Genomic DNA, 18809 nt, shown 5'->3' with positions numbered 1-18809 from the left:
CAAGTCCCTCCTCCCTACCTTTTATCTTCTCCTGCTGAACACTCTCTGCTCATTCCTGAAGAAGGGCCTGTGCCCGAAACGTCGAATCTCCTGTTCCCTGGATGCTGCCTGACCTGCTGTGCTGTTCCAGCAATAAAGTTTCAACTGGCTAACGTGGTACCACTGTTAAGAAAGGTGGTAAGGAAAAGCCAGGGAACTATAGACTGGTGAATCTGACATCGGTAGTGGGCAAGTTGGAGGGGATCCTGAGGGACAGGAAGGCAGCGACTGATTAGGGATTGTCAGCATGGCTTTGTGAATTGGAAATCATGTCTCACAAACTTGATTTGAGTTTTTTGAGGAAGTAATGAAGAGGATTGATGAGGGCAGAGTGGTGGACATGATCTATATGGACTTCATCAAGGCGTTTGACAAGGTTTTTCATGGGAAACTGGTTAGCAAGGTTAGATCACATGGAATACAGGGAGAACTAGTCATTTGGATACAGAACTGGCTCGAAGGTAAAAAGACAGGGTGGTGGCAGACTGGAGGCCTGTGATCAGTGGTGTGCCACAAGGATCGGTGGTGGGTCCACTGCTTTTCGTCATTTATATTTATATAAATGATTTGGAGGTGAATGTAGGAGGTGTAATTAGTAAGTTTGCAGATGACACCAAAATTGGTGGTGTAGGAGACAGTGAAGGTGGTTACCTCGGAATACAACAGGGTCTTGACCACATTGGCCAATGGGCTGAGGAGTGGCAGATGGAGTTTAATTTAGATAAACATGAGTTGCTGCATTTTGGAAAGGCAATTCAGAGCAGGACTTACACTCTTAACAAAGAGACATCGTTCCTTGAAAGTGGAGTCGCAGGTAGATAGGATAGTGAAGAAGGTGCTTAGTATGCTTTTCTTTATTGGTTAGAGCATTGAGTATAGGAGTTGGGAGGTCATGTGGCTGTACAGAACATTGTTTTGGCCACTTTTGGAATATTGTGTGCAATTCCTGTCTCCCTCCTATCAGAAGGATGTTGTGAAACTTGAGAGGGTTCAGAAAAGATTTACAAGGATGTTGCCAGGATTGGAGGGTTTGAGCTATAGCAAGGCTGAATAGGGTGGGACTGTTCTCCCTGGAGCTTGTAAGGCTGAGGGGTGACCTTATGGAGGTTTATAAAATCATGATATGGATCGGGGGTCCAGAACTAGAGGGCATAGGTTTAATATAAGAGGGGAGAAATTTAAAAGGGACCTAAAAGGCAACATTTTCACACAGAGGGTGGTGCGTGTATGGAATGAGCTGCCAGAGGAGGTAGTGGAGGCTAGCACAATCAAAACTTTTAAAAGGTACCTGGATGGGTATACGAATAGCAAGTGATTAGAGTGATATGGGCCAGGTGCTGGCAAATGGAACGAGATTGGTCTAATTCTGACCAGATATCCTAAACTAAAGGGTCTGTTTTTGTGCTGTATATCTCTTTGACTCTATGACGATGTTACTGATGGTTAGACTTTGGGAAGCCAGGTGACAAGATATTCACTGTAGAATTCCCAACCTTTGTGCTGCTCTCAGAATCAGAGATACTTACAGCACAGGAGGGCCTCAATGATCCACAAAATAATCCAATCAGTTCAACTCCCCTGTTTGGTCTGGGTCCTGGGAGTCTGTTCTCTTCAAATGCTAGTGCAATTTCTTTTGGCATCATCATTGCTTTTGCAACAAACTTCCTTGTGGGTTCAGTTCGATGAATTTGTAGCTACGTTATTGGTATGGGTGATCCTGTTAGGTTTCTGGCAGTAGCACTCGGGTTGATGATGGGAATTTAATGATGGGTATGCCATTGGGCACCATGGAAAGGGTTATTTTCTCTTAAAGATGGTAATCGCCTAGCACTTGTAGCACAAATATTACTTGTATCTGGACAGCCTACAGCCTGGAGGTCACAACATTGAGTTCTCCAATTTCAAATAACCTCCCTCCCCATCCCCAGACTACCTTCCCAGCCCTCCCTTCCACCAACTGGATTCATTCCTTCCATTGACCAACCAGGTTGTACCCTCTACTTGTCTTCACCTATCCCCACTTCACCACCCTGCCCCCACCACCCCCTTTATCTGCAGCACCCTTACACCCACCCCCAGTTCTGAAGACGTCGACTGCTCCACCTCCTGATGTTGCCTGGCTTGATATGTTCTTTCAGCCTTCTGCCTGTTTATTTTGGATTCCAGCAGCTGCAGGTTATTTATCTGTATTAAATATGAGGCTGTATTTTATGGTAAAGCCCACTGACAGTAATGCTGAGAGTACTGAATTCAGGCAGTGGCCGCCTTGCTGATTATGCAAACCCCCATTCACTCACAGTACATCTGATTGTCTTCACTGTTCCCTGGTCTCAAATCTGTGTTGCACTGCAACTCTTAAGCCAATACATCATTAAGAAGGTACAGTGCCCAGAATTCAGTGCAATACTGTAAATCAAGTCTGACCAAATTTTATCATTCATGGAACTTCCATCTGTTTTTGCATTTCAACTCCCAAAGACAAAGGCTAGATCAATTTCTCTACTTGGATCTCTAAATCTCTGTTCCCCTTGAAATTTATATGCCACTGTAGTCTTGTTTGCAGAGTTTCATTTTTGTTGTTAAGTACAAACAGTTGGTTTATTTCCCCCCAGTACATTCACAGGTGTGGCTGGTAGTAGCCATGCTAGCATTTATTGCCCATGAGAAAATAATGGTGAGATGACGTCTCGAACTGCTGTAGTTTGAGGGAAAGGTACACCCACAATAGATTTTAGAAAGGACGTTCCAGAATGTTGATTCAGTGAGTGTGAAGGAATGACGATATAGTTCCAAGTGAGAATGGTGTGCAGCTTGAAGGGAATTTCAGAGGTGGTGGTGTTCCCAAACATCATCTGTCTTCATCCTACTAGATAGAAGTCACAGGTTTTGAATGAGCTTTCAACACAGCTGGACTGCAAGAGTACATCTGATGATGTACACTGCTGCCAGTGTATAAGCATGCTACTGAATGGGCATTGGAGGCAGCAGTTGGGGTTCTAATCAAGCACTCATTTTGGTTTGCTTTGTCCTAGATGGGTTTGAGCTTCTTCAGAGTTGCTGGAGCTGCACTTGTGCCTCGTCAGTTGTGGACATGCTTTCCAGAGTCAGGAGAAGAGTTAGTGCAGGATTCTAAGCCACTGACCTGCCTTTCTAGCCATATGTTCATAGATCTGGTCCAGTTCAGTTCTGGTTAATGGTAGTAATGATGACAGATGTATGATGGTAATTGACTGTCAATTGGAAATGTTTAAATTCTCTTGCTGCAGCTGGTCATTGTCTGACACTTGTATGGCATGAATATAGTTCACCACTTGTCAACCCAAGCCACGTGGTTGTCCTAGTTTTGCTACATATGCAAACTGCTTCAGATTACATAATTAATTTTCATATTCCTCAAACTAATTGTCAAAAGAACACAGACAGGACTGTATAATTCACTATAGTAGTATTAGAAGACAATATTTAGTTTTAAGTGTTGGAAAAGAGAGTTTCATAATTAATCACAGCATTCACAATTATGAAACATGTTTGCTTCCAGTCAAATTATTAATCTGCATGAAAATTTTCCCCTTTATAGTGACTGTCTAGTGTAACATTTGCAAAATTGTATAAGTATTAATTGACAGATCCATTGCTGCAGCAAAAGATGTAGAGTGATGCTGATCATACCAGGCTAAGTCTGCTTTCAAAAATGATTAGGTTGTGCAATGTTGAGTGAGAAATTATAGTTTAAATCAGTAGATTTAGCTCATGACATATTGTCAATTCCAAATAACACTTCAAAGAGGCTTAATGTGTAACAAACAATACACAGTTTAATATTAATTTTTAAATAACTTTGTCTTTCCAAAACTGCAATTTATTATTCATCTTGTGACCCCCTGAGAAACTGATGGGTACAATAGCTTTATCAAAATCACAAGGGGATCCACAGCAAAGTGCTGTTTGAGATCACTGTTTTGTGGTTTAATCAGAGTTCCTGATATCTAACATGAACTTTGATTAGATTATTCGCACTGTAACAAAAGGGTTCAATAGTGCGAAATAAGCTTTACATCATATTCAAACAAAATGATTAACATTCTCAGTTAGAGAGGTTTAATATAGCTGGATGTCATGATAATAAAATACAGGTTGTTATCTCCCTAAAATTTTAATCAGTTAACCTTAGACTACAGAGTGAGAGAAAAACATTTATAATTTGAGTTGAGACACTTTAAAAGGGCTGCCAGAGTCTACCTGACCTGAAATCAGCTAAGCTCAATGGAAAATACAAAGGAATGTCTAATAACTGGGACTAATTACTACACCTGGAAAAGGCTACACAAGAGGTAATTACCTGCACATGAAAATCAAGTATTTAGAATGTATAACTCATAACTGTCTCAGCATAGGGGTGAGACTTCTTTATTTCAGGTGTTGCTGAAATAAAGATTTCAATCAAAAGTTCACTATGCAAAGAGGAAAACTGAATCCTTGTATCTATATTAAGGGAAAGTCTGAGAATGGATTATCAAACCACTTTGTAGTAATGGATTAATTGGATGATAGCCAGGTTTTCATCCTTTGAAACTTATCACTATCTCAGGAAGACATTGACACAATGGTTGCCACAGAGAGACTATCCGAAAGAACCTCTTAGAGATAAACACTAGAATTGGTATTTCAGCAAAGGCTTTCAGAGCAGTATGGTTGATAATTGAAGAGAAGCTGTTGTCTCTATTTTCTCTCTGAGGTTTATATTAGTTACAAAATGTGACTTATAATCGAGGAACCAAGAATTTCATCAACTGGAACAATTGCTATGACTTAATCCAGAAAATCACCTTGTTAACAACCAATCTCAGGTTAAAACCTTATGTTATCATTATGGAATCCCTACAGTGTGGGAACAGGCTATTCAGCCCATCAAGTCTACACTGACCCTCTGAAGAGCATCCCATCCAGACCCACACTCCTACCCTATCCCTGTAACTGTGCATTTACCATGGCTAATCCACCCAGCCTGCACATCTTTGGACACTATGGGCTATTTAGCATGGCCAAACCACCTAGTTTGTATATCTTTGGACTGAGAGAGGAAACTAGAGCACCTGGAGGGAACCCATGCATCTTTGGGGAGAACAGGCAAACTCTACATAGATAGTCACCTGAGGGTGAAATCGAACCCAGGTTCCAGGCGCAGTGAAACAGCAGTGCTAACTGCTGAGCCACCAGCGCTAACCACCTAGCCACCATGTTGTCCTGCTGTCTCAAGGACACACAAAGACTTCTAAACTGTATAATTTTTCATCTTCCTTACTATTCCCCTTAAAACAGAGAGAGAGAGGAAAAGAGGGAACCCAAGTGCTTTTATTTTCCTCTGCTTTAACAGTCAGTTAATAAATCTGCTCTTTCCTTGACTCAAGGAAGCTTTGCTGATTGGCTCCTTGTTGCTCACAGCAAAAAAAAATTCTCTAGTTTTAATTAGAGAGCAGTATGGCTTAATGTAAAAGTATACAAACGTTTGTTGTGATAGGGCGGGGAGGATGAACAGACGGGAGCCAGTTCACCCCTTCTCACCTGGTCGTAACTAGGATACTCAGTGCATGTTTCAGCTCTATTTACTGATCCCTTTTCCTTGAATCTCTCACCTTGCAATTGACCATTCCACAGTTGCACTCTATTTCTGATTTACCATTCCTCATAAAACCCTGTTCGCAGAATCCCTGAGCTATGAACAAAACCGTATCCCTTGGATTAACCTCAGTTTATATATATGTCAACGTAACCAAACAATAAGAGGCAAGTGATAGAATGCGAGTTAACTAAGTAGAAAGTAAACTAGATAAATTACTTTAATTCAAGAACAGTAGTATCCCTCAATCCAAAAAACTTTCAATAAACTCATTTCTCATTTGATGAATCTCAACACTTATAATTTTGCAGAAATCAACAGTCTCTGCCTCCAAAAGATCTGCAGCCATATTTCTTCAGGGTTTCTCTAAGATCCACAGATCCCTTCCTCCAACTGTTTTCTAAATTCCCTTCTCCTTTTATATTTGAAATGCTTTTCCAATCATGACATGGAGATTTTCCTATAGAGAACTGCCATTGTCTGTTCACATCCACAATCCCCTGTACAGCTCTGTACCCATTCTCCACTGCTGAAGAAAAATGTTCAGATCTTTTTCTCCTTCAAACTGTAGCTCCTTCAAATACATGTCTCCCACAGGAGATTAGTACCCCTCCTCCTTAGATTGGCAGTCCTCTGTCTCCATTTAAAAATAAATCAATTCCTGCCATGCTGCCCTCCTGTAGTTTAGCTCTAAAAGCAGAAAGATTTATTACATTTTGATGTTTACCAAGACGAAACGACTTATTTTAAACACTTTGAAAGGAAAATTACGGACAGCTGAAGGGAAGTATACCAACAAAATTTTAATCAAAGGAACAGGATCAGCCCATTCAACTCTTTTTGGTTTTCCACAACTTTATTAGATCATGCTTGATCTGTACCTTACTTCCATTTTTACTCAATCCTTTGATATACTGACATAAAAAACATATATTGAACTCAGTTTTGAAAACTTCAATAATCCCACTATCCACAGCCTTTAAGTAGTTCCAGATTTCACTGGAAAAAATGTCCTTTCTGATACTCTTAAGTGGGGTAGTTCCAATTTTAAGATTCCTATTCTCGATTCCTCAACCAAAGATAGGCGTAGCTATGAAGAAACTATCTTTGTCAGGTTTTCACTTAACCTTCTAAAGTTGAGGCATCTTGTCCTCAAATTTAACCCTCTCAACCCCTGCATTATTCTGATGAATATATAACAAATTCCCTCCTAAACCAAAGTATCGTTTCTGAGGTACGATGATTAAAGCTCTTTGCAAAGCTCTTGAGGACCATTGTCAATGTTGTGCACAACCGAAGGAGCATCACTTTCCCATTTCTGTACTGCAGATCCTTTGAATATAAGGTTCAGTATTTCATTGTTAATTATGATTTGTACCAGTGGACCAGCTTTTTAATGCATAAATAAAATATCCAACTCACTAGCATTTCTTTTATAATTCTGAATTAATTTGGGCCTCGACCATGATGGTTGCTTGAAGTCTACATGTCCCTTTTCATTAAGTGGACCAACTTGAACTTGCAGAAACCCCACAAAAATGAGGATTTAAACTTCACAGCTATATCAAGGCAAATAAAAATAGATGGTCTCCAAGGATATTCAAGGTCAGAGATGCAGGCACCAACTTGGCCAGTCCAAATCAGATATTTCTTGAAGCAAGATACACGGCCTTGTGGAATCACTTCTTGCATCATTACCTGGGATCTTGAAGCCAGTTACCTGTTGCAGCAAGTCCTATGGCAATGGAACTAAATGGACGATACTGAACCTCCCACATCTGAAGTGGTATAGCAACTAGGTGAGAAAAAAATGAATACAAATTTTTAACCAAAAGCTCCAATGATAACTTCATTCTTTATTTTTCAATTCTTTGAAGGAATTGATCTCTGCTAGCTTATTATTTAAATGGTCTCCAGCGAAATGACCTAATTAAATAACAGATCAGGTTCAAGTGACAGCAAATGTCATTTATTGCATCCGTTGTTCCTGATGCGGTCTCCTTTACATTGGGAGACTGGATGCCTTCTCGCAAAGCGCTTTAGGGAACATCTCCGGGACACCCGCACCACACAATCCCACCGCCCCGTGGCCGAACATTTCAACTCCCCCTCCCACTCTGCCGAGGACATGCAGGTCCTGGCCTCCTCCAGCCCAACCCTCTTCCATTTATCTCTCCACCACAGAGACTTCCAGCCTCATTCCTGATGAAGGGTTCTTGCCCAAAACATCGACTTTTCCTCCTCCTCCTCGGATGCTGCCTGACCTGCTGTGCTTTTCTAGCACCACGCTAATCTTTAATCTCCAGCATCTGCAGTCTTCACTTTTGCCTCGTGTCATCAGTTTAGCACTATTTGTATGTAGCTCATTCAAATGATAATTCTTCAAGTCTAAATAGAAAGTGTTATCAAGCCACATAACTATAGGAAACATCAAGTTTGCACTACATGTTCTCATCCTAACAACTCAAATACATTAAAGTACCAAAGCTGATGTTTTCTTGCACAGTCTAACTGATTCACATCAAGTACTACCCTAGCTAACTTCAGTAAACACACATCAAAGATCAGACCTAGGACGTTCTTGACTCGCTAAGTCCAATAGGGTGTCAGGCCATGGAACTGATTACAATATTTATTAGTTAAGATTGGCAGGTTAGATCTCATGGAATATAAGGAGAACTAGCCATTTGGATACAGAACTGGCTCAAAGGTAGAAGACAGAGGGTGGTGGTGGAGGGTTGATTTTCAGACTGGAGACGTGTGACCAGTGGTGTGCCACAAGGATCGGTGCTGGGCCCTCTACTTTTTGTCATTTACATAAATGATTTGGATGTGAGCAGAAGAGCTACAGTTAGTAAGTTTGCAGATGACACCAAAATTGGAGGTGTAGTGGACAGCGAAGAGGGTTACCTCAGCTTACAACAGGATCTGGACCAGATGGGCCAATGGGCTGAGAAGTGGCAGAATGAGTTTAATTCAGATAAATGAGAGGTGCTGCAATTTGGGAAAGCAAATCTTAGCAGGACTTACACACTTAATGGTAAGGTCCTAGGGAGTGTTGCTGAACAAAGAGACCTTGGAGTGCAGGTTCATAGCTTGAAAGTGGAGTCGCAGGTAGACGTTTGGTATGCTTTCCTTTATTGGTCAGAGTATTGAGTACAGGAGTTGGGAGTTAATGTTGCGGCTGTACAGGACATTGGTTAGGCCACTGTTGGAATATTGCGTGCAGTTCTGGTCTCCTTGTTATCGGAAAGATGTTGTGAAACTTGAAAGAGTTCAGAAAAGATTTACAAGGATGTTGCCAGAGTTGGAGGATTTGCGTCAGAGGCTGAGGGGTGACCTTATAGAGGTTTACAAAATTGAGGGGCATGGACAGGATAAATAGGCAAAGTCTTTTCCCTGAGGTCGGGGAGTCCAGAACTGGAGGACATAGGTTTAGGTGAGAAGGGAAAGATATAAAAGAGACCTAAGGGGTAACTTTTTCATGCAGAGGGTGGTACATATATGGAATGAGCTGCCAGAGGTTGTGGTGGAGGCTGGTACAATTGCAACATTTAAAAGGCATTTGGATGGGTATATGAATAGCAAGGGTTTGGAGGGATATGGGCCGGGAGCTGGCAGGTGGGACTAGATTGGGTTGGGATATCTGGTCAGCATGGACAGGTTAGACCGAAGTGTCTGTTTAAATGCTGTACATCTCTATGATGCTATTTACAAGTCCAATAAATTCTAAAATTCCAATGTTCTTTGCAAACCATATTTATCTGTAGAACAAAGTAATTACCAGTGATGAATTGGCAATAAAGAGCAACATTCATTTTCAAACTGCAATATTGAAAACAAATAGAAAATTCTTGAATGTAAAAGGTGGTATAAAAGACAAAACTGTAAAAGATAGTTCTTATTTGGGTCTTTTGATATTATACCATCTTCAGGTCATGGGAAAGAAATATTGGACAGGAGTAAGCCATTCAACCCACTGAGCCTGCCCTGTCATTCAATATGATCACGGTATATTGAATGCTTCAGTGCCTTTTACTGACCTCATCCTCATAACCTTGTAATCTGAAATCTATCAATCAATCTCAGCCCTCTGCAGTAGAAAATTCTAAAGGTTCACAGTAAAATAATTAAAGAAGTTTGAGGAAGTAAAGCTGAATTGAACCATAATGGTGAGGACTGACTGGCTATTAATATTATCATCATTAAAATGTTGTGCCATTGGCCTAAAGATGCAGGTAGTGAATGGTCCACACTGTCACCTGTAGCTTTAGGTCAGATTTAGCTAGTGTTACCAAATGTTCCACAGTAGTTTGTTAGTAGAATCTACAATCAGTAACATAGTACATTTCATAATGGTAATACCCCAATACAACTCTTAGAGTAGGAATCGAAACTATACATGTAATAACACAAAGATTTGTCTAGGAGAACCATTCTGCATACCTATCTCTCCAGGAGAGAGCTTCAAGGTAAAATGAGTACATTTGCTTGCACATATGTCCTTGGGCAAGAGCTGAACTTCAAAGATCCCCTGTAGCTGAGCGATCCACATCAACAAGTCCCCATCATGATCTTTCACCTGTACAAAAATAACAATCTCTCAGTCTCTCTTCATTCACAGTTAATCCACATGGCTCCTCTAATTGCCAGAACTATCAACATCAAATAAATAATCCAGTACATAATTATACAACAAAAAAAAACAGTTGTAGGATGGATTGTGCAAATGAAATTCAGACATAAAACATGCAAAAAAGGAAGTTTCTGGTCATTCAATACTCACAACTATGCTAAAACATTGGACTAATTGTTCATATTCCTATCCAACTAAAGCATATGTTATTTCACCTTTACAAATGTGTCCTCTACAGCGCCGTTCTCTTCTTGTGATGCCATCAGCAACCAGTTGGACTCTGCCAGTTCCACTACCGGAGGGAGGAAGTAGGGTCGTTGATAAAATGCACGGATTACCTTCGCAGCTGCTTTGTTGCAATTCTTCCTGTGCAGAAATAATTCTTATCTACAGTCAGCATTCAAAGATTAAACATCATAGCTGAAACTCACTCCAAACAGCTTCTTAGCCAACACAAACCAGAATGCTATAAGATCAACTGGCGTGATATTCATTCCCCGAGTCAGTTCACCAAACCTATTTAAGTCCAGTTGATGTGCCAGTTTAACAAAACTCCAGTCAGTGTTTAAATGAATTCAAGAACCAAATCAAGTATGATGCACAATGCATTGCAATGGACAGCCTCCACATGAAACACTATTGTGAAAAGCAAATAAAAAGTTTTGAGTGATAGTGGTAGCCTTTGAAATTAATGATTCAGAAAAATATTGCCATTTGATGGATGAAGATTGAAATCTCTCAAACAACCAGTGAGATACAGATGAAAATAACTACATATAGACAGACATTATTGTACAGATCAATAGATGAGAGAGTTGCATGTATAGTGTCATGATGTCAGGTTAGTCAGACCTTAATAAGCTGCCAGTTGGCTGTTGTAATTCATCAAGGACCTCGGTGTGAAAGAAATGTTATGACTGAATCAAATAGGCGGGAGTGGGGGGTGTGGTTTAGATTCAATTTCATTTATTGCTTGGTCATTCTTTAAAATACTTAAAATGACAGTACTTCTGACTTTAGAGTTAAGATTGTTCCTACGTAAATAAGACAAACCTTGCAGCATAAAACTGGCATCTTTGTTTTTATGCTTTTTAAATATTGTGGGTTGAAATAAGAAAGAACTGTTTTAAAACCAATGGTTTAAAAGATTGCTGCATGTTTTGAAAAGCAAGTAAGCTGATAATTATGGCAAGCATGCATAAAAAATTGTTTGAACATGCAGTAATTTATGTGGTTGCAGATAAATCAAAGTTGAGGGGTTCTGTGTAAGGTTGCAGGTGAGTGGCAAGAAATTGGTTGGTCTATGGACTAGTGACCAGTTATTAATGGCAAAAGCCTTGTGCTTACCAACAACTTATTATTTGTTCTCAGGTAACTGAACAGCTTCAGCCTGTGAATAGGACAGGAAGAGGCATTTTGATTTTCACCAGCACAGACACAGTCTCTGTTGTCTGCAGTCAAAATCAATTTTAAATCTGAGAAAAAAAATCAGCTTTCCTTCAACAGTTGTTCTAAACTTTGACTTCTAACTGACGATTCAAATCTTTTAAGTGAACCCTGAGTGTTTCATATATCGAAAAAACATCGAGAGAATCAACTGAGAGGTAATATTCAAGTACTCTGCTTCCATCATTGTTTCCATGGACAGGTCTAAAGACTCGACTGTCTTAAGAGAAAACGCACTTAAATGGGTGACTCAAGGAAAGCGAGGGCCTGGACTGGGTCCCTAGCCAAGCGCTTACATCCTGTGCAGACCAGCTGGTGGAGGTATTCACATAACTTAAACCCCTCCCTCCTATAAGCCGAAGTCCCCACCAGCTTTAAGAAGGCCACCATCCTCCCATTACCAAAGAAAGCACATGAAACATGCTTCAATGAGTGCTGCCCTGATTCTGACTTCTGTAATCATGGAGTACTTTGAGAGTGGGTCATGGCACATATCAACTTGAGCCTCTCAGCCTGCCTCAATTCCCTGCAAATTGCCTAACAATGTAACAGCAATCCCTGGAGCATCTGGGAACAAAGGACACCTATGTTGGATTCCTACTCATCAAGTATAGCTCTGCCTTCAGTACCGTAATCCCTTCCAGACTGATCTCAAAACTTTGAGACCTAGATCTTGGCTCTGCCCTCTGCAACTGGATCCTCAACTTCCTGACCCATAGACCGCAATCACTGAAGACAGACGTGATAATCCTCAACTCTGGAGCCCCTGCAAGGTTTCATTTTCAGCCCCCTACTGTATTCCATGTCTTGTGTAGCCAAATTCCAACCGAATACCATCTACAAGTTTGCTGAGGACACCATCCTACCACAGTGGATATCAAACAAGTAGGAGACAGTGAGGTCTGCAGATGCTGGAGATCAGAGTTGAGTGTGTGTTGCTGGAAAAGCACAGCAGGTCAGGCAGCATCTGAGGAGCAGGAAAATCAACATTTCGGGCCGGAGCATTCCTGATGAAGGGCTCCAGCCCGAAATGTCAATTTTCCTGCTTAGATGCTACCTGACCTGCTGTGCTTTTCCAGCAACACACACTCAATTCTGGATATCAAACAATGAGTCAGAATACAGAAAGGAGATCGAGGGGATTGGTATTGTGGTGAAATGATAACGCGCACTCAATAACAGCAAAACAAAAGAACAGATCATTGACTTCAGAAAGAAAGGAGGAGAACATGCTAAATTGCCCGTAGTGTTAGGTAAGGGGTAAATGTAGGGGTATGGGTGGGTTGCGCTTTGGCGGGTCGGTGTGGACTTGTTGGGCTGAAGGGCCTGTTTCCACACTCTAAGTAATCTAAAATAAAACATGCTTCTATATACATCAACAAAATGGACTTTGAGGGTTGACAGTATCAAGTTCCTAGAAGTGACAATAATGGGCAACCTGTCTCAGACTTACCATGTTGGTGCAAAGGTCAAGAAGTCAGAACAATGCCTTTTCTTCCTCAGGTGACGGAGGAAATCCAGCATATCCATAAGGACCTTCACCAACATTTACAGATGCAGCACTGAATGCATATTGTCCGGGTGCATAATTGCCTGGGTGTGGCAACTGCTCTGCCCAGGATTATAAGAAATTACAGAACGTTGTATGCACAGCCCAGACCAACACAACCTTCCATTTCCATTCCATTGGACTCCATTTACACTAATCAGTACTATAGAAAGGCTGCCTACATCAAAAACCCATCCCACCCTGGTAATCCTCTTCAACAACCTCTTCCATCAGGCAGAACATACAGAATCTTGAATATGCACCACCAGGTTTAAGAACAGCTTCTTCCCTGCCATTTTTAGATTCATGAATGGACTGTCCTGCTTTCCATTTATATCTTTCCCCTGGATGGGGTTTGTGGTGATGTCATTTCCTGTTCGTTTTGAGGGGTTGATAGATAACATCTAGATCTGTGTTTGTTTAAGGCATTGTGGTTGGAGTGCCAGGCCTCTAGGAATTCTCGGACATATCTTTGCTTAGCCTGTCCCAGGATAGATGTGTTGTCCCAGTCGAAATGGTTTTTTTCATCCGTGGATAGCCACCAGGATACACGAACACCAGCTAGCCACAAAAAGACACGACCCTCTCTCCCTCGTAGCTCTACACATGGATGAAAAAAAAACCCACCATTTCGACTGGGACAACACGTCTATCTTGGGACAGGCTAAGCAAAGATATGCCAGAGAATTCCTGGAGGCCTGGCACTCCAACCACAATGCCATAAACAAACACATAGATGCCATCTATCAACCCCTCAGAAAACGAATAGGAAATGACATCACCACAAATCCCATCCAGGAGAAAGATATAAATGGAAAGCAGGAGACAACAGCTTCGCTTCACTTGGAGGTCGCCACTGATGATGTTACCTTGCCAGGTAATGAAACATCTGGATATCGAACCTACAGCTCAGTGAGCAAACCTACACCCTAAACCTCAACCTGAGCTACAAACCTTCACACACCTTGCATTATCTTTAGTCTTGGACAAAATACACCAGTTCACCTAATCCCTCATCTGAGATGTTCATTTTTTTTTTAAATTAGTTATCTCAAAATACAGTAAATACTGGGTGAACAACAGAATATTTTCATCCAGTCTTCATAGTAAAAATATTGTTCACTTCTGTAAACATCTAATTCCATAATTGATACATTTTATAAAATGTTTAGCTTAGGCACTGAATCTACATTTAGATGCAAGGAACTGTAAGACTGGTAATTTGGAGTCAACAATATTTCAAGGGTAAATTGTGTTTATTTAAAAAGGACCAGAGTTAGAAGTGGAAATAAAACTTAAAACAGATGACACATACCTCTTACGGAGTTTTTGCTAAGGACAGAAGAACTACAATTACTTCAATAAAAGAATTAAGTTATTTGTGTAGTTCCCAAATCAAAGCAGCTAAAAGTATCTTTGTAAATATGGAGGTTTCTTGGTAGAGCCATCAGTTCTGGAAAGTTGCTTATTAAATCGACTAAAGATATGAATTTTCATGTGGTCCCAAGAGGAAAGGATTGTATTGCAGTCAAAAGATGACTAATTTCCATTCCTGTTGGGAGCATCCAGATTATGCCATGGGGATGGACTGAGGGGGATAGGACGGCTCTTTTTTAAAAAAAAATTATCAATGTGCTTTTTAGAACAGAAAACAAGCTGTTCAAAAAGATAAGAATTGGCTAAGGGGTGTAAAGTGACTGTGGGAACTATTGTACTTTAATGAAATTGCATTAGAAGGTTAAAAGAATCTCACGTAACATTCATCACACAAGTCTTGAGTCTTACCACTGAATTGCCCATTGGTCAAGCCTCTGTTGATGGACTTTTTCAAAGAAGGTTATAGGAGTATTCTCCACCGAGTGAAGGGAGTCCCAATAACTGCATACTTCTGTGCTCTGCAGAACTGGGTGACCACTGTATAACTAAGAGATGCCAATTCAGGATCAGCCAAGCACTCAAATCTCAATGTTATTTTGCTGTTCTCTACTTCCCCACTTAAATATTATAATTTCACCAGCTCCCTCCTTATTCCATAAGCTTATGATCCATCTCTCATCCTCATATGCCCGTAATCTCACCCCACTTCCGGAGGTCTCCCAACCAATGCAAACTCTTCCCAAGTGAAGTAAATGCAGTATCAAATTCCCAACTGTAATAAAGCACTGCAGAAGTTACTGCCATTGCAAGGTAAGATTTGGATTTTCATATACCATCAACCAAGGTAGAAAAGAAACAAGCAATTAAATCAGAATTTCAAATATGAAATGGATTGCAAAATTCCATATGAAGGTGTTCATAAAGGAGAGTTTTAATCTGTAAATCTGCCAAGAGAAATAAGTAAAACATCAAACTCCACCCTCTCCAACCACAAGGTGCATCAGAATATACATTTACTGGTTCTCATCCCCCTTAAGAAGGGTGCTGTAATTCTGAAGCTAAGCACTGAGAAAGTTTTAATAAATTGCTGCTGGCACAGCCAGGGCACAACCATATATAATGAGGAAGCAGGGCATGACATTGTACAGATTTACTTTTCTCAGGATTGTGACTGGACTATGGTTCAGGATTTCAGAAAAGCTGAAGACTTGTGCTGTTTCAGAGTTTGTAAGGAACACATTATGTAGGTATTTATCACATGGGCATGAAATCACTTGAAGGATGGGACAAGTAGCAACCCCATTTAAACAAATTCTGGCAGTATTTTCTTAACCCTCTCTAAAGTTTTATTTTTAATTTTATGACACACCTCTTGGGCAAGTATGACTTGAATATAGGCATCCTAGTGCAGGGGTAGGGAAATAAACCCTTCCATCTACTATTATCTAAATTTACAAAGGTGCAGATTAATTCATTCACTCATCCTTAATGTCTTTGATCAGAAGCTGTGATTGTGGTGGTCAACACCCAAAGTAGCCATCTGGGGCTCTGGCAGTAAAGCAGTATAGGTTTCTGGGACAGAACACAAGACCTCACTACAAAGCACCAATAACAATGGCATACTTTGGAGATGGCAGTTTCCACACATAGAAACTAGAGCATGAATTTTAATCAGACACAAGCCCTGTAGTCAACACTTAGCTGATTCTGATGAAGCATCAGTAGCAACTGTGGGGCACTACCTATGCCCACAACAACATGTATAATTGGTTACTTTAATCACTCATGAAGTAGAACAGGGATATTAAAAAAAATCTGTATTGACTGACCCGAGTTATGAATGGCACAGTAAACTCTCTCTGTGCAACCCATTCTTCTGCCCCATCTGTTATGATGACAGGTAGATTCTGACGTAGATAATTCTGGAGAACAACTTTTGGATCTACTTTGTGCAGAAATTCCACTTTTGGATATTGTTGACATACCTAAACAATTAGATGCATAAACATAAGGCTTAAAAACTAAACTGTAACAACAAAACAGAAGTAGCAAATAATTCCCCACATTAGATTGTGGCTGATCATCTACCTCAATACCTTTTCTCCATAAACCTTAAAGCCAGTATAGTGTATTCTGCAGAAATCTTTCGATTTTTGACTTGAACATGCACAACATTTCAGCTTCCACTGCTGTCTGGAATTGAGAATTCCAAAGATTCACCACTCTCTGAAACTTAAATTCTTCTTTAGCTCAGTCTTATCTGTAGTTTCTCGTCCTTGCTTTTAGATTCACTACCCAGTGGAAAACCTCTTATTTACATCCAGAATTTTGTAAGTTTCAATGTGATCACCTTTTTTCATTCAAAACTTCAGAGAATACAGTGTCCTCAATCTTGCCTCACAACAATGCCAGAGATTAATATAGTGACTGTCTGCTGCCCTGCCTCAACAGCAAGGATACTTCCTCCTTCCTTCCTTGTCTGTTCCTTTTATATAACAAATCCTCTACTGGACTTCCCCTTCTTTGCTCTCCCCTCCTGTACAGCTGAATCACCCAAGGTGCCATGAACTTGGCTCTCATTGCACCCTTCTGAGAAACCAGTGCTGTCATCTGTATCCAAAGCAGCAAATGAATTAGACAGCGGGACTACAGGGTATTCCTACACTAGGCAAAAGTGAGGACTGCAGATGCTGGAAACCAGAGTTTAGATTAGAGTGGTGCTAGAAAAACACAGCAGGTCAGGCAGCATCCGAGAAGCAGGAAAATCGACGTTTCAGGCAAAAGCCCTTCATCAGGAATAGAGGCAGGGAGCCTCTCCATTCCTACACTGCCAGTCACCCATTCTCTCTCTCTGCCTCAAATGTTCCTAGCCTGTGGTATGACCACCTCTCTGAACATGCTGTTTGCCTTGCAGATTATCTACCATGTCTCTAACTACCACTTGAGTTCCAAACATCGGCACTCAAGATTCCATCACTGATGACAGCTCTTACACACATTTGTCGGTAATTCACGACTTTCCACATACTACAGTACACATGTTCCACATGACCAAACTGGTCTACCATGCTGCAACTTTACTTCACACATTAATATAAATAAATCAAAGTTAAATAAAATTAATTTACTTAACACAACCTTACAACTACTGGGAAATGCAACCTAATATTTAGCACACTATTTGCAATTAGCCTTAATAGAAATTACATTATGTACCAAACTCTCACATGAACCTGGAATCACTACATCTCACTCAAAACATAATACTGTGTACTCCTTATTGAATATCAGCCTCTGATGAATCACTGACAGTTTAACTTTCTGCTGCATTAATTAACACACATTGAACTAATTACTCTTAGCTGATTGATAGATGATTGCCACTGGTAGGCAGTTCCCTTTTTAACAGTGCAATTAACTTCCTTGAAGGTTACTGGTTCTATGTCAAAGCCTGACTCTCAATTTATATCTAAACAGGAAAAGGATTTACTTGAACACACATTGTTAGTCATTCTGTCGATGTCTAACTCGTGCACAAGCTCCTGACTATGCACTCCTTAAAAACAAACTTCTGTCTACAAAATTTTTCTTCAGTTTCTTCATAAAAGCTCCAACTCCCATCACAATATAGTTCACAGAAGGTTGGAATCCTTCACGTAGATGCAGAAACTAGCTTGAGTATAAAGTGGTATAGCAGAAGTGCCATGTACTTTGCTGAGGCTAATGCTCATACCAGATCTTTATGACCTCATTTGTACAGCAAATAGGAACAGTAGTCCATTGGGCCATCAGGTAAATCTCTGTTCTTAAAATATTAATAATAGTTTATTTAATTCATGGTAAACTTTCATTTGAATTTTGCTTCACTGGTGAATTAATTTTGAATTTAAGCGTATGTCAAAGAAGCCTTGTTTCTTCTATCTACTTGCATCAATGTAGTTTGTGAGTTTTGAGAAGATTTGTAGCTCAGGGTGAGTTTCTGGATGTAGGTTTGCTCACTAAGGTGGAAGGTTCATTTTCAGACGTTTTGTCACTATACTAGGTAGTATCTTCAGTGAGCCTCCAGGTGAAGGCTTTGTCTGGAGGCTCACTGAAGATGTTACCTAGTATGGTGACAAAACGTCTGAAACTGAATCTTCCAGCTA

General features: G+C 40.4%; 1 protein-coding gene across 2 annotated transcripts in view; it reads right to left on the bottom strand.

Moving 5' to 3' along the window:
- LOC122562613 (uncharacterized) overlaps nt 1-18809 on the bottom strand; it is a 102910-nt gene that overhangs the window by 81914 nt on the left and 2187 nt on the right. The window contains exons 3-7 of one of the 2 annotated variants that reach the window (XM_043715601.2): nt 16494-16649; nt 15073-15209; nt 10508-10658; nt 10103-10238; nt 6440-7451 (exon numbers count right to left, since the gene is read on the bottom strand). In XM_043715601.2, coding sequence (XP_043571536.1) covers nt 7351-7451; nt 10103-10238; nt 10508-10658; nt 15073-15209; nt 16494-16649 — 681 coding nt within the window. In that variant the 3' untranslated portion in view covers nt 6440-7350. Of the gene's footprint in view, nt 1-6439; nt 7452-10102; nt 10239-10507; nt 10659-15072; nt 15210-16493; nt 16650-18809 lie in introns of those variants that run through there. The other variant, XM_087999987.1, reaches the window with a different exon arrangement.

This window comes from Chiloscyllium plagiosum, unplaced genomic scaffold, assembly GCF_037043375.1.
Source record: "Chiloscyllium plagiosum isolate Xiang-an unplaced genomic scaffold, Cpla_swu_hap1 HiC_scaffold_24, whole genome shotgun sequence".
NCBI classification, from domain to species: domain Eukaryota; kingdom Metazoa; phylum Chordata; class Chondrichthyes; order Orectolobiformes; family Hemiscylliidae; genus Chiloscyllium; species Chiloscyllium plagiosum.
This window is presented reverse-complemented; position numbering and strand designations above follow the sequence as displayed.